The 16,367-nt window shown below is 47.1% G+C and overlaps 1 protein-coding gene, 1 long non-coding RNA gene and 1 pseudogene across 3 annotated transcripts; 2 read left to right on the top strand and 1 right to left on the bottom strand.

Annotated features, from left to right (window-relative positions):
• Positions 1-3,912: 3,912 nt before the first annotated feature.
• Positions 3,913-8,195, top strand: LOC125539361 (uncharacterized). The gene is made up of 4 exons (XM_048702805.2): positions 3,913-5,420; positions 5,512-5,684; positions 6,679-6,902; positions 7,270-8,195. Exons 1-4 carry the CDS (start codon positions 4,280-4,282, stop codon positions 8,003-8,005), a joined length of 2,274 nt encoding a protein of 757 aa, XP_048558762.2. The 5' UTR covers positions 3,913-4,279; the 3' UTR covers positions 8,006-8,195.
• A 1,839-nt stretch (positions 8,196-10,034) lies between these two features.
• LOC125539359 (uncharacterized) lies at positions 10,035-12,392 on the bottom strand. Of its 2 annotated transcripts, none has more exons than XR_015617223.1 (3): positions 11,861-12,392; positions 11,197-11,750; positions 10,035-10,547 (listed from the first exon to the last, which is right to left on the bottom strand). It is a non-coding gene; the product is annotated as an uncharacterized LOC125539359 (long non-coding RNA). The 2 variants fall into 2 exon arrangements; XR_015617224.1 differs by having other exon boundaries at positions 11,197-11,735.
• Positions 12,393-13,155: 763 nt separating this feature from the next.
• On the top strand, positions 13,156-15,657 carry LOC147986360 (uncharacterized; annotated as a pseudogene).
• Positions 15,658-16,367: the final 710 nt, after the last annotated feature.

Raw genomic sequence — 16,367 nt, 5'->3', positions numbered from 1 at the left:
CATGATCCAACCGATCAAGTACCGAACGCACGACACCTCCGTGATCTGCACACGTTCAGCTCGGTGACGTCCCTCATACTCTTGATCCAGATGAGGCCGAGGGAGAGTTTCGTCAGCACGACGGCGCGATGACGGCGATGATGAAGTTACCGACGCAGGGCTTTGCCTAAGCACTACAACGATATGACCGAGGTGGAATTCTGTGGAGGGGGCACCGCACATGGCTAAACAATCAACTTGTGTGTCTATTGGGTGCCTCCCTCCCCCGTATATATAGGAGTGGACGAGGGGAGGGCTGGCCCTCTCTATGGCGCGCCCAAGGGGGATTCCTACTCCTAGTTGGAGTAGGTTTCCCCCCTTTTCCTAGTTGGAGTAGGAGAAGAAGGAAGAGGGAGAAGGAGAGAATTAAAGGGGGGCCGTCCCTCCTCCCAATTCGGATTGGGCTTGGGAGGGGGGCGCCCCCACCTTGGCCGCCTCTTCCTCTCTCCCACTAAGGCCCAACAAGGCCCATTAACTCCCCGGGGGGTTCGGTAACCTCCCGGTACTCCAGAAAATGCCCGAACTCATCCGGAACCATTCCGGTGTCCAAACATAGCCTTTCAATATATCGATCTTTATGTCTCGACCATTTTGAGACTCCTCTTCATGTCCGTGATCACATCCGGGACTGCAAACTACCTTCGGTACATCAAAACACATAAACTCATAATACCGATCGTCATCGAACGTTAAGCGTGCGGACCCTACGGGTTCGAGATCTATGTAGACATGACCTAGACTCACTTCCGGTCGATAAACAATAGCGGAACCTGGATGCTCATATTGGTTCCTATATATTCTACGAAAATCTTTATCAGTCAAACCGCATAACAACTTACGTTGTTCCCTTTGTCATCGGTATGTTACTTGCCCGAGATTCGATCGTCGGTATCTCAATACCCAGTTCAATCTCGTTACCTGCAAGTTTCTTTACTCGTTCTGTAATGCATCATCCCGCAACTAACTCATTAGTCACTTTGCTAGCAAGGTTTATAGTGATGTGCATTACCGAGAGGGCCCAGAGATACCTCTCTGATACATGGAGTGACAAATCCTAATCTCGATCTATGCCAACTCAACAAACACCATCGGAGACACCTGTAGAGCATCTTTATAGTCACCCAGTTACGTTGTGACGTTTGATAGAACACTAAGTGTTCCTCCGGTATTCGGGAGTTGCATAATCTCATAGTCATAGGAACATGTATAAGTTATGAAGAAAGCAATAGCAATAAACTAAACGATCATATTGCTAAGCTAACTGATGGGTCAAGTAAATCACATCATTCTCTAATGATGTGATCCCATTTATCAAATGACAACTCTTGTCCATGGCTAGGAAACTTAACCATCTTTGATCAACGAACTAGTCTAGTAGAGGCATACTAGTGACACTTTGTTTGTCTATGTATTCACACATGTACTAAGTTTCCGATTAATACAATTCTAGCATGAATAATAAACATTTATCATGATATAAGGAAATATAAATAACAACTTTATTATTTCCTCTAGGGCATATTTCTTCCAGAGTCCACATATTCTCCATATCAATACACCACTATGGATCCGCTCCCCTCTCCCTACGAGAAGGCCATCCATAGTACTAACATTGATCTTGCGCATTTTGGAGTACCCATTTCGACTTCTCTATGAACCATATAAACTTTCCAAGTAGTCCATATCTGAGGACGCGGCTATTCGAATAGATCATTTATAACCCTGCAGGGGTGTACTTCTTCAATCCCTATAAATGTTCATAAATTTTTGTTGGGATTAAAACCCTTGCCAAAAATATCAAACATTAAAGAAGAACTTCTTGGAATCAGTGAATGCAATTTTTAGGGTTCATTGCCCTTTATTAGAATAATTTTTGAGGCTTTGAATATTCCTCAATTCAATTTCTTGAATTTAACATGATGCATGATGATACTCAGTAATGGAATTATTCTAGGGTTGTGACACAGCGCCGGCTCGCCGCGCCCCCACGCCTCTCCTTGGCCGAGCGACACCCTGCTACCCTAACCTCACGAGAGGGGAAAAAGTGAGGCCCGCCGCTACAGCCGACGCCGCGCAGGCTTTGCTCGGCGGCGCTTGCCGGCGGCAGCGAGGGGAGGGGAGATCTAGGGGAGGGGGGGTTGGAGTGGCGGCTAGGGTTTCGCCTGGGTCGCACTCGGGGGAGGACACAAGCGACTTTCTCCTTTTGATATGATTCATCTTTACATCATGCAGAGTGCTATTCTCGGAACGCCTTAGAAGCAGAGCTCAGTGCTTGCATGGAGGGACTTTCAATTGCAATCGAAAGAACGGAGCTGCCTATACATGTGGAGATGGACTCTTTGCAAGCTGTAAGGATGATAAATGATGTGGCCATTGATAGCGAGGTCTTTACCTCGCTGGTGGAGGAAATCAAGCTTCTTAGCAATCTTCATACAACTGTTTTTACTCATGTTTATCGTAGCCAAAATAACGTTAGTGATTATTTGGTAAAATTTGCTAGAACTGAAAGTAGAACCGTCGTTTGACTTAACTCTGGCTTGTCAGAGGTTATAGATCTCTGTAATACGAACCGTGGCTTTACCACTTGAGTAATACAAAGTTCACCCAAAAAAAAATCGTTTCGATACTTCATTTTTTGTCAGTAAATCCATGCCTTGTCAAGAAAAAGAAAACGCAGCTCCCCAAAAGCTGGTAGCACACGTCCACTGTTGCAGCCGTCCATGTACAGGCGTCATTTATGTACGGTACACTAGGCCATCACCGCAGCTCCCTAGAGTAGCTTATGACCTTATGTGCACGTCAAACGCTGTAAGTAACGGAGTAATGTTTGACGTAACAAGTCATGAATTTACTACCACCAGCTCGAAGCTACTCTCCTCCACTGTACTAATTCGGCGATATGACCCGTGGCGTTACTTCCCGTCCCAAATTCAATGCTCCTCCGTTGGGACGGAATCACAGAGCTACAGTACTAGATTAGTGTAAAATAAAGAAGGGAAGTTGAAGAAGGTTTTTTTTTTGCGGTGTAAAATAAAGAAGCGAAGTTGAAGAAGGTTTTTTTTTCGGTGTAAAATAAAGAAGGGAAGTTGAAGAAGGTTAGTAGGTAGTTAGCAGGTTTTTACTGTTGATATTTACTGTATATGTAAATAATTTAAAATCAATTTTATTTCACCATCAGCTTAATTGTCTGGAATTACTATAAATGTATACAGTACATTATCAATTTACAAATTAATTTGAGTCATTTTAGCCTTAATCATATGAATAGAAAGAAGAAAAGTTAGGGTACTGTAGCTTCTCTTCTCAATGTTAAAGGACCCGGTTCCGGTTGGGACGAGCGTATCCAAGCTGCACTCGTAGATAAGCATCTCACCCTTGAGTGCCTCAAAGCTTAACCGGTCACAGATCATAGCGCATGCTTCCTGCCAAAACTGTACTACGTAGCAGCAGCAGCCAAATGTTGGTCTTGTGTTTGCAAGCGCCGGATGGAGGCAGCACAGAGCAGAGCAGCGGCAGGCAGTCTACAGCGGCGCTGCACCCCGGCCAGCCGGCACGACCCAGCAAACCTCACACCTGGTAGTAGATCCACACAGGCCAGCCAGGCAGTACAGGCGTCCGTCAATGCACCGCGCCAACAAAACCGTATGCCCCCAAACCCAAGTTAACCCAACGCCGGGAAGATTAGGGATCCGAGGCCGCCACCACTCCGTCACTCGCTCCCTTGCCCTTTGACAAAGGAAGGGTCCCCTCCCCTCCCGTCCCTCCCATCCCTCGCTGCCGCGCAATCCGGTCCGTCCATCCAATGGTCACCGGATCCTCACATTCCCCGCACTGGCCGCCATGGGCTCTCCCCTCTGCTGATTCCACTTCCGTCCACGCCCGCGCCCCCACGGGACAAACGACAAGGCCCGCAAAAGAAAAGTGTAAACGATAAAAAAGAAGATCCTTCTCTTCCCTGCTGCCCCTCCGCGGAGACCTTCCCTGCGTCGCCTTCCCCCAACCCCCTCTCTGCCTCCTCAGCCGAGCTCAGCTCAGCCCGGCCCAGCTCCCCTACTCACTGCCCTTCTGCTTGTCCCCACGTCGCCATTGTCGCTCGGCCGCATTTCGCGCGACGTCGTCCTCGCGCCAACCGCACCGAACGCCATAATGCGGGGCGAGCAGTAGGTGGGTACACTACGCTCGGCTCGAGCTCCTTTTTGTTTCTCCTCTGGGCTGGAGCGGCCCGCCCCGCGCGCGCGCGATGGGGTGCAAGGGCTCCAAGCTGGACAGCCAGGAGGCGGTGGCGCTCTGCCGCGGCCGCGCCGACCTCATCGCCGCCGCCGTGCGCCACCGCTACGCGCTCGCCGACGCGCACGCCGCCCTCGCCGGATCCTACGAGGCGCTCGCCGCGCCTCTGCACCTCCTCCTCCGGCTCCAGGCCGAGCCGCCGCGGCTCTCGCTGCCTGAGGACCGCAAGGGCGGCGGCCGTCGTGGCGGTATGCCGCTCCCGGACCGCCGTCATTCCTCGCATGTCGACTTCGAGCCCACGTCGTCCTCCGGATCCGACTCGGCCTCCTCCCCGCCCGGATCGCCTCCCCGCCGCGTCCCCGAGCAGCTGCTCCCGCAGCCGAGTTACTACGGGTACGCGCCCGAGCCAGCGTTCGCCTACCCGGCGCCGCCGCAGAGCACGATGCAGTTCTACTACGCGCGCAGCCGCCCGCCCCCGGCGTCGGTCGCCGTCGCGCAGCGCCCGCCGGTGTCGGAGCGCGCGCGCTACGGGGATTTCGATGCGGCAACTGCTGGCGGCGGCTACCCGCAGTATTACGCCTACGGCGGTGAGCCGGCCGCCGCACCGCCGCCGCAGAGGGCAGCGGCTCCGGCTCCGGCTCCACTTCCGCCGCCGAGGGAGAGCTCGTCGTGGGACTTCCTAAATGTGTTCGAGAACTACGACGACTCGTACGACGGCTACTACTACAACCCCACCACCACCGCGGCTGCCGCAGCCGCCGCGTACACGCCGAGCCGCAGCTCGCGGGAGGTGCGGGAGGAGGAGGGCATTCCGGAGCTGGAGGAGGACGACGAGGAAACAGTGGTCGTGAAGGAGATGGCGAGCGAGTACTCCACGGTTGGAACCGGCCGCAGCCATCGCGGCTCGTTCGGTCCTGTCAATACCATCCCGGAGGTCGACAACCGGAGGAATGTACAACGCAGGCGACCAGCATACCGCAATGTGGCCCCGCTGACACGAGAGCCGCCGGCGCAGAGGGTCGTCGGCAATGCGATGGACGCCGCCACCGCCGTTAAGACGCAGCTTGTCCGGGTGGCGGAGGCAGCAAGGGAGCTCGCGCCGCTGCTCGAGGTCGGGAGGCCGAGCTACCAAGGACGCAACTCGGTCTACCACGGTGAGCTACTAGTTCAGAGAGTCTGAATGATCTGATTCATTTTCATCTCAACATATCTGAATGATCTGACTCACTGTTTCATTGTTTGAAGCTGCTTCATCACGGATGATGTCCGCAATCTCTGTGGCGCATCTGGGGTGCAAAGACGAGGACATGTTGGGCATGGTGATTGGGGAAGAAGGCAAGGTGGTGGACTCGTGGAGCTTATCCTTGACACTAGAGAAGCTGTACTTCTGGGAGAGGAAGCTGTATGGCGAGGTCAAGGTAAACTCATATTTCCGTTAAGCACCTTTCTATGAGTAGAAATGGTCTCCGATCTTGAGCTGTGATTTTAGTTCTTCATGAAATGTGCAAGGGAATTTGAGTAAGAATGCTTGTGAATATGACAAAGGTAATCTATGCCAGGTTACAATTCTGTCGCTGAAAACAGTGTCATCTGGGTCCTCCGGCATGTTACCTTACCTTAATCTGAATCAACCTTTCCTAGGTGTGGTCTTCTGGATCTTTAGGTAGCTTTTTAATTTAGTCCAATGGCCTTTTTGTTTGAATAAAAGCATCTTGAGCTGAATAATGGAGTGGGCACCCTGCCCCTACTAGGGAAACTTAATCTTTTCTGTGGGGAGATTCATGTCAAGCAAAAGTCTTGCAATTTTTCAGCACCCACTAATTAAAGGCAAAACATTACTATTTTCACTTGTTGCTATTTATAACTGGTTGGTTGGTTCTGGTACTCGAGTAGCATGTTACCATTTTTGTGTGCACTTTAGGAGTCCAGGTGGTCTTGGCATGATAATAAATCAATGATCAATTAGATAAAGATCCACTATGGAAAGTATCTTTCTCAAAGCCTAATGGCTGGATATAGAAGAACTTGCAAGAAAACATGGTGCGGTTGCTTGAACAATTGAGATTAGGTCTACTGGTTTTCACCCTGGTTGCTAAAAAAGGATTAGGTATGCTAAGCTGGCTGTTCTTATTTTTTTTCCTTCTATTTTGTAAGCTAGGTAAGAATTTACTATAGCTTCCAACTTTGTTAACAAGGTCATCGTATCAAAATGACGCAATCAACTTTTTTCTGACTGGATCTGCCACTTTATTGGAACTACTTTTGTACCATTGATTAGGGTAGTGTCCCATATGCTTTTTTTAAAGGATTAGTGTCCCATATGCTTCTAACTAGAACTACTGGTTCAATAGATCATGTCTATATGTATCCTACTTGACAGTATTTCTCCTTTGTGTGGCACTTCTCTTGTAGGCTGAAGAGAAAATGCGCTTACGCCTTGCCAAGAACTCTAAGAGACTAAAGCTTCTAGATCAAAGGGGTGCTGAAGCTCATAAGGTTGACGCAACTCGAAATTTGCTCAGGAAGCTGTCAACAAAGATAAGGATAGCTGTTCGTGTCATTGCCAAGGTTTCAAGAAAAATTAACAAAGTAAGGGATGAGGAACTAGTGCCACAAGTTAACACCTTGATCCAAGGGTACGTCTCCTTTTAAACTGTAGGATAATTGCTCTAATTTTCTCATTGTGTTTTCTGATTTCTTGCTGCAAAATGTTCTTTTCGGTCGGCCAGTCATAAGATATGAACTGTTAATTTCATCTTATGCACTGCCATATCATATGAATGGAGCACACATTTGAATCTAACGATGAAATCATACATTTACATCTAGGATTGTTCCAGGAGTCTGTCTTACTCTTGCATAATCTGTATTTCATTGTGAAAACATGTTACGCGCCGAAGATAAAAATTCCTGATTGCTCTTCTGACATACGTTCTCTCTGAAGCTGTATCTATTTCTCATTAGGTGCAAGCTGATTCTAACAAACTGATCACCTCTTTTCAGGTTTGCAAAAATGTGGCAAGACAAGCTACACTCCTACCAGATTCAACTTCAAGTGATATCAGAAGCCAAAAACCTGGCTTCGGTCACATCAGGTGGAAACAACAGCCCTGGTTTAGCAATGGAACTGGAGCTAGAACTGATTAAATGGATCATCAACTTTTCCTCCTGGGTGAGCGCGCACAGGAACTTCGTAAAGTCACTCAATGGATGGCTAGCACTCTGCCTCAACTACGAACCTCAAGAGGCACCCACCTACTCGCCCGGGAGGATAGGCGCTCCGGTGATTTTCGTCATCTGCAACAAATGGTCTCAAGCCATGGACAGGATCTCGGAGAAGGATGTGGTCAACGCAATGCAGGCCCTCGTGTCGAGCGTGCGCCATCTGTGGGAGCAGCAAAACCTCGATCAAAGCGAAAGGATCGTCGCGGTTCGAGAGAGGGACAAGTGGATGAAGATGTTGGAGAGGAAGGCGCTGGAGATCAACAAGGAAGGTGACGAGTTGAACAGGAAGCTGGCCTTGGTGCCGGGCCAGCAGCAGAGCTTTCAGCGGTGCCCGACGATACGAACGTACGAGGCGCATTGTATCGACGGTAGCAGCGTGCACGTGAACCTGAGGCTGGTGCTTCAGGCTCTGGAGAGCTTTGCTTCCAGTTCCCTGGAAGCTTTCCAGGAGATACCGAGACTAGATGAAGAGGCGACAAGGTCGTCGAGAGGGAGTTCGAGGGTGCCACGGTGACCTGCTTGTAAGGTGTTGTCCAGAACTTGCGATCCGTGGATTTGGATGAGTAGTCTGTAGTTTCATGGTGATGCTGGTGGCCTGGTGGCGTTTTGGTGGGGGGTTATATCCTCGTGTAATTAGCTTTTGTTTCACTGAAGCGTTTGTGGGCTACACTTGTGTAAGATATGGCTATGGTAGATTGGTGGTAGTATGGTGGTGTCTTCTTTTCTAATGGGAAGGCTGGGACTGGGTAATCGTGATCGTGCCCTGCTTTGTTGATTACAAAAAATGTCAACGCCTCCTCGCTGTGTGGAAAGCAGAGACCAACTGAGGTGAAATTATATGATATGCAGAGGTGGCAGCATGGTGCCCTTGGTTAGGCACTGTAAACTGGAGGCTCCTGAGTCTTCAGGGTAACTAATTTATGGATGGGCTTCTGTGCCGAAGATCAAAGAGCTTGGACGGGGCGCTGTGTCGTTGACAATTTGTCGCGCCAGCGCTTTGGGCGAAACGATAATCGCCGGCGGAAAATTTTCAGCACGAAGTTCTGGCTGAAGAACCTTGGTCCGCGTTGCATATATCTGACAAGCGACGAGTCTAGTGCTCCGCAGGGTCGTTGCTTTGTGTTAGTCGTTTTCAATTGCCACACTTGCATATTTGGGAACTTTCCTGTACTGCCACAGCAGTAGCACAGCATGATTTAGTTAGTGTTATCACAGCGAAAGACCGCCGTACTCCGTCCTCGGGTTTGAGTTGTTTTAACAACGGAACGAATCTATAAGCTGATAGATCTGTGTTTGCAGATCTAAAGTTCTGAACAAACCTTTCATCGATTACGAGTTTCAGTTGGTGATCCAGGCTTGGGCGGACGTGTGGATCGTGGTGGCGGCGATGTGCCTCGATGTAGAGATATTTTTGCAGTTTTTTGGGAATACCATGGTTTCAGAAAAAATACCCTGGTATTAAATACTTTGATGTGTTTGGATGAAAGAAATACTGTAGTTTAAGATACCGTGGTATTTCTAATACCGTGGTTTTTTTTGCAGTATCTAAAAAAGAGGTCCCGACCTCTTTTTTAAAAACTGAACCGAGAGAAAAGTCAGTCCCTCCAACTCCTCGTCATTATCTGCTAATCGTAGTGTAATTTATATCTTAATTATTAGACAATTTTTTGTTAGGTGATTAACTTGTGTTCCGTTGGTCTCTCGAGTCCATGTTCTTCTGGCCGTCGTTGCCAGTGATTTCTCCGTCCGATCAGGGATCTAGCATGCATCTAGTGAGTCCCGCTAGCATCTAGAAGTGGCCGAGAGGACTTGGCTAGCATGGCATGGCTGCATGCATTGGACGGCCTCTTTTACATGCTGATCAGCTAGCTTAAGTGTAGCTGAGTTAGTTGTAGTCAGCCAAAAATTACGAGAAAACAGCATTTGCCAAACGAATAGGTGGTTTTCGCAAAACAGAGAAAAACCATGGTTTAGACAAACCGAGGTATTGATTGCCCTTGGGTTGAGAAACTGAGGTTTTGGATTAGCACAGTTTTAAAAAGACATTGCTGCCAAACTAGGCCTATAATGTGTTCTGTTTTTTTGTTCTGTCATTAATTGGGGACAAAAATATGTAGTTTCATGGGCATGGAAGTTACCTAGACAGTGATAGATCGCCTTCGGCGGCTAGCCAAGTGCAATCCCCAGCAAGTATTGCCGCAGTATTCACTTTGTCTTTGCAGGTCAACTGGTGGCAATGGCGTGGCCGGCGCCCGGTGGCTTCGTGCTGTGACCTGAGTGCCGGCGGATACAGCGTGCGTTGCACCGGAAGAAAAAAAATCATCACACCCCGTAAGCATAGCCTATTACATGAGTAATTGTATGATTTATGACCTAGTGCTTAATAGCCTGTTGGTGCACAATTAGCTACTCCCTCTGTTCACTTTTATAAGTCTTTGTAGATGTTTCAGACAGTGTGCAAAACAACTCAATTTCATTTGTCTGAAACGACTTATAAAAGTGAACAGAGGAAGTACATCAAACAAAATTCAGATATCAGTTGCTATTGCCAACTTTTCTATAACAACAAAACTTTCTCCATTTCATATGTTGCCAAAAGAAACATAGTTTAAGCAACGCCATATACTTCTAAAAGGCTAAAACTGCAACTACATGTGAACGCAAACGCAAGGCAAACTCTTTAGGGCTACTATAATCATAGTGATCAGCGACCACTCCTGGCAGATATTCTTTTGAAGTGTCCATGTTAAAACGATATGGCACACCATTTATATACAAACTGCTTGTGCGATTCAGAAGTCTGAATGCTTGTATGGCATCTTTGTACCAAGAAAAAGAGATGACCACTCTTTCTTCTGTGGCTTGATGTATTGTTCGTTCAGATGTAAATTCAAGCTTCTGACTAATGGCCCTGAGAATTGCTTGAACTGATTGCTGACCAAAATGTGATGGTGGCTCAATGACAAAAGGGTAGTGCCATACGGTGCACATTCTTATGGATCCCCGTATATCTCCCATGAATATTTCTTTGCTTGACTGATTGTTGATATCCATGGCTGTGTCAGAAAAGGAAAATTTTAAATTAAGGACTGTGAAAATCATATACTGTACTGTGATATATATGTGCCAAAGAAGCGCAAATCTTTTGCTGATCAAGCATGACAACTTTGTACTCGATAAGTTTGACAGAGAAGGGCAGTTTATTACTGTTTTATCTATGACCATGATACTGTGAGCGAAATCCGACGCTAAAATAAGCATATAATATATATTTTTCCGTTCTAGTGAGCATAGAGCAGGAGTGGATCTTACTAAAATAACATGAGCGATTTATGCTATGGCAGAAAGTAGCTAAAAGAAATACCACTAACGGAAGAATAAAAAAAATCCAGGAAATGGAGAGATTATACTTGCGAGTGCAGGAAAAAGTGGCAAATTTAATGAATGTACTTTCATTTAGCCAACAGATAAAATGTTTTTGTTCTCGTGAGCAAACGGCTAGAATGAACCTCATTAAAATTGTATGAGTGATTTATCCAAAGGCAAATAGTAGCTAAAAAAATACTATTGACGGAAGAATAAAAAATAAGGAAATGGAGAGATTATACTACTTGTGTGTGCACGAAAGATTATTTCAAAGGAAGTACTTTCGTTTAGCCAATCGCCCAAAGCAAAAGATTAGTGCAATGGGTAGAAAGTACACACCTTGACAGAATATCTTGTTCTTGTAAATCCTGTGCTCTACAAATTTCTGAAATCTGCCACTGCAATTGTACAAAGATCTTGCCACTGAAATCTGCCAGACTGTCCACATAAGTTTTTCACTTTGGTCATAATCCAATTGATGAAAATAAGAAACTCTGGTAGTTGCATATCTTTTAAAGCAAGAAATTAATTAATAATTACACCTCTCTATAATCCGTATTTTCATCCGATTGGGCTTCTGCACCAATGTCTACTCATTCACAATATACAGATGAATTTAGATAGCAGAACATTTTAGATCAGAAGGAAACTTTCAGGGTAAAATCCATGTCAACAAAAAGAACAGACATAGAGCCATGATGAGATTTGGAGCCACAAAAGTAGTAGTAAGGAAAAGGAAGAAATATGACGAAGAGAAGGACGTTTTTGCTCGGTAGTACTCACTGATCTCTGGTGAAGAGAAAGACATGAGACTGGACAGAGAAGCTGCTCTACGTTCTGAACACAATCATTAGTTCATGTACATAAAGGGCACCATCCTGGAGCAAAATAAACTGAAAAAATTGACGTCAAAAAGATAGGAGTATATCTTCTAAACTCAGATTATAGCTACAGCAAAACAATCCTCGACTTTCTCTAGCAAGGAAAAAAAATCAAGATGTACCTATTGAGGAGGTGTTCATGTTGGGCAGGCGGGAGGCACTGGATGTCGAGGGGTACAGGGGTGTACAACACCGGCGGCGCTGGGGATTTGGCCTATGCTAATGAAAGTATGCCATCTCTGATCTCAAGCACCACCAGATGGTGGTAAAACTTCAATAATAGAGGACACCCGCACCTCGCCCCCGAGTGCCTCCCTAGATCTTCGCGTCCCCGAGCACCGATCCCATGCCGCCGGAGAACCAACCATGGCCGCGCCTCCCTCTTACTTTCTCCTTCCCTCCCGTGCTCTCTCTCCATATCTCTCAGCTCACTCTTTCCTCTCTCAGGAAGCAAGCTCGCACCCCGGAGTTGAAGCCGCCGCCGCCGGTCGCCCCGCCCTTGACCGGATCTGGACCCTCCCCAGCGCCTCTCCTCGCTCATCCACTCGCTCTCCGTCTCCGGGCGCCTACTCCCACACTTGCTGCTGCTCTCCTTCCCTCCCTCCCTCTCTAACCTGCCCTCCCCTCTCCTGCTCCGCCACGGCTGGAAAGGAAGCAGGAGTGTGTGTGGATAAGATGAAACAGAGGAAGGAATCGCGGGTTGGATTCTTACAAACGCAGGGTTTTTTCTGTAAAAACTGAAACGTTTTCTCAGATCGACTTAAAGAGGGACGGCGGGTTAATTCCCAAAAAGCACAGGGACCTTTGTGCAAAAAGCCGCGACGGTGATACCCTTACGTTGCAACGGGAGACATTGTTACCTATCTCATCCCTCGACCTATTTCCTTCCGTCCTCATCTCCTTGTCCATGTCGGTTATCAACATCTCCTAAGCCCCTGTCCTCCTTCCCGCCTTTAGTGAACCATTATGTATACTCCCTCCATTACAGTTTATTAGGCGCAACTCAGAGGGCTCTGGGACCTAGGTGTTTTCTAATTGGAAGGAAAAACGGAGCCAGTTAGCTGTAGATGCGCCTAATCAAATGTAAAATTGACGCATAGTACTCCCCGTCCATTAAACTGATTGCATGCACCGGTTTCCTTCTTTTCCCCCTGGCGTTTCCTACTCTGCATGCACCGGACCGAGTACTTTCCTTCCGCATGCATTTCTTCCGCGCGCGATTTCTACGCCGCGAGTTTCCTTTCGCGCGCGATTCCGCGCCTGATTTTCCTTCTGCGCCGCGTGCCGCGCGCGAGTTTCCTTCTTGGCCGCCTGATTTTCCTTCTACGCCGCGCGCAGTATAAGTAGCTATGGCGATGGATGTTCACGAACAGACGGCGCTCATCTTCGGCTTCCTCCTCTTGGCCTCCTCGGTCCAATGGCACGGACGCAGCAAGATGAATCAGATCGCCGGCTTCCTCCTCTTGGCCTCCATGGGCTGTCTAGGGTTGCTTTCCAACCGAGAGCGCAACCGCCCGGAGGACTTCCTCCTCTTGGTCTCACCGGACGAGCGAGAGTTCCATCCATCTCCATCGGCACGGCTGGGTTCGACCATCTTCCTCCTCCAACGACTTTGCCTCCGGCACCTAACGAGGCCGGTTCGTCGAACTGGAGTGGCTCCGTCGGCAGGGAAGGTACAGACAGCGGCGGCGGGGCCGGGATCGCAAGTTCTACGTTCGTGGGCTTCACGTTTGGCAGCGGCGGGATCTCGTTTGGCGGTGGCGGCGGGATCTCGTTCGTCGGCGGGGCAGGTACAGGCAGCGGTGGCGAGTCACTAGGCTTCACGTTCAGTGCAGCCAGCACAGAAGGTAAACACTAATGTTCTACCAGCTCCTATGTTCGTCGGCGGGGCAGGTACGGCGCGTCGTACTGTGTTTGCGTTTAGTGCACTAGTGCATGCGTTTAGTACCAGCTCCAAGCACTAGTGCAGGTACGGCGCGTCGTCCTGTGTTCATGTGTTCGTCGGCGTTGCCAAAACTGCAATGTTTTAAAACTGCAGATCGTTACCAAAACTGCAGTGTTTGCTGCAGGAGTACTAAAACTGTTGTGTTCTAAAGCTGTTCTCTTCTCACGTTTGTGTTCTAAAGGAACTGGTGGACACAATGGTTTGGATGTGATGAACGGAGAGAACGCAACTGGTTCGGGCATTGGCTATCGAGGAAGTGGATACAACCCAAATTTTGCCCATGCCGACGAATACCCTCCTAGTCAAGAGGCTGTACAAACCCAAAAACAACCAATCGATTTGAGTAAGCATATTTACAGCATAGTTTTGTTTCCATATTTTTTGTTTATCTAATTATTTTTCCTACGAATCTAGATGTTCTGTCGAACAAGGAGACAAGAAGACAGTACAATACAGATGACAAGCGTCACATATATGCTGAGATCATTAAACGTAATGGTACGGGTATAAGGTTGAAGCATGGTGTTTCTAAAGCTGTTGCACTAGCTTGTGATTGTCCTAGGAGGATAGTGCAAAGGGTATGGCGGGAGGCTAAAAAAGGTGGCGGCATTACTGGGGTCAAAAACAATCAGAAGCTCAAATCAGGAAGGAAGAGGATTAATTACATAGATGCATTGGAGGCCATCCCACCTGGAGAGAGAACAACATTAGAACAAGTTGCTGGACATTTGAACTTGTCAACTACCACTATTTGGCGGTGGTGAGCGTTATACTATCAGATTGTTGTCAATTTTCTACATGTCAACATTCTTTTATTATATGGAGGTGAGTGTTATCAACGAGATATTTTTGATATTTTGTTGTAGGTTGAAGATGAAGGAAATTAGACGAATAACAAGTGAATTGAAGCCTTCTTTGACTGCTGCAAACGAAAGGGCTCGTGTGGAGTATGCTCTTATGCATCTTGAGCGAAGTAGCCTAACATCCCAAGGCGGTATTAATCCCACATTTAGGGCTGATATGGATGTGGTTCATATAGATGAGAAATGGTTTTATCGCACGCGGAAGACCCAGAACATGTATTTGAGTCATAGAGAGGAGGCACCACACCGGGAATGTAAACATAAAAACCACATTCAAAAAATTAGGTTCTTGTCCGCAATGGCTAGACCAAGGTATGATGCTCAAGGCAATTGTGTATTTGATGGCAAGATTGGGGTTTGGGCTTACACAGAGTGGGTGCAAGCAAAAAAGAAGAGTCAAAATAGGTTGGTACTTGTTCTTGTTACTACTCCTACTTTCTGCTAAATTTTTATATGCACATTATTTACTTGTTCTTTATTTCTATATTCTTAGGTTGAGGGGAGCATGGGAGTTGAAGCCCTGCGATAAAGTGGACAGGGAGAAAAGTCGGGAGTACTTAGTGAAATACGTACTGCCGGCTATAAAGGAAAAGTGGCCTGAGAGTGATAGATGAAACACCATCTACGTACAGCAGGACAATGCTAGGACTCATATAAAACCAGATGATCCACTTTTTTTGCAGGAAGCTGCAAGGGGTGGTTGGGATATTAGGATGATATACCAACCACCTAATTCTCCTGACACAAACATATTAGATCTTGGTTGGTTTGCCTCAATTCAAGCAATGTTCCATAAAAAGATGCCCAAGACTCTACCCGAGATTGTCGCAAAGGTCTTGCACCGATTTGAGTATTTTATGTTATTTGTTCAAGATATCTACTCCCATAGGTTAATGTTATGAACTGATTGAGTTTTTTAATTTTATGTGTAATAGGTTAATCAATCCCTTGCTGAGTACCCCCATCAAAAGCTTAATAGGATCTGGTTGAGTCATCAAGCGTGTATGAGAGAGATCATCAAGCACAAGGGTTCTATGCACTATGCAGTTCCTCACTTGAAGAAAAAAGCACTAGAGAGACAAGGATGTCTCCCTGTTCGTTTGACAGTTGACAGAGAATATGTTGAGCAGGCAATTGAGCACTTGAACTCAACATGAGATGTAATGGCAGATTTTCAGTAGCACTTGAACTCAACATGAGATAATACTCCTACTAGTGTTGCGAATGTACTGTTTTGAACTCAACATGAGATAATACTCCTATATGCAAGGGGCGGCCATCAGGTTCATAGATCATGCAGTAGCTTTTTTTTTTGCGCAAATCCTATGGTATACTTCATTGCTATTCCCCTTGATTACTTTGTGAATAATCCGCAGGTTCACTCATACACTTTTACATATTCTATCACCAAGATAAGCTCATAATAAGATTATATAAAACCATATTCGTACTCACTTTCTTACATAAACTTGAAGCATATAAAACCATTACAACTCACTTTATTTTCATCATCCGGCGAATCTAAACTTGACTATCCGGCACATTATGCACTTTCTTTTCGTCCTCTAGATAGATAGATGGGTTGCGACGGCACCTTATGCATACCCCTTCTTTGTTTATCGCCACCGTAGTCGCACAATCTTTGCACCAAAAGTTGTCACACAGGCAAGGATTTCCGCAAGCCTCGCAAGAACGCAAATCTTTTGGTACCGGGAGCCTACATCCTAAGCAAAGGAATATGGAAGGCTCACTGCGGATGCCACACTTGAGGCACAAAGCCGGATGAATGCACACCTCGCAAGTTGATGTCGGGTTGGAGTA

Source organism: Triticum urartu, chromosome 2A (assembly GCF_056163025.1).
Source record: "Triticum urartu cultivar PI428250 chromosome 2A, HENAU_Tu73, whole genome shotgun sequence".
Taxonomy (NCBI): domain Eukaryota; kingdom Viridiplantae; phylum Streptophyta; class Magnoliopsida; order Poales; family Poaceae; genus Triticum; species Triticum urartu.
The sequence above is the reverse complement of the archived record's forward strand: the minus strand, read 5'-3'. Positions and strand labels throughout refer to the sequence as shown.

Excerpts from the sequence above, each read along its gene's own strand:
- LOC125539361 (XM_048702805.2), top strand. The coding sequence starts at position 4,280 with ATGGGGTGCAAGGGCTCCAAGCTGGACAGCCAGGAGGCGGTGGCGCTC. Across the intron at positions 5,685-6,678 it reads AGCTGTATGGCGAGGTCAAG|GCTGAAGAGAAAATGCGCTT; the intron begins GTAAACTCATAT and ends CTTCTCTTGTAG. Across the intron at positions 6,903-7,269 it reads GTTAACACCTTGATCCAAGG|GTTTGCAAAAATGTGGCAAG; the intron begins GTACGTCTCCTT and ends ACCTCTTTTCAG.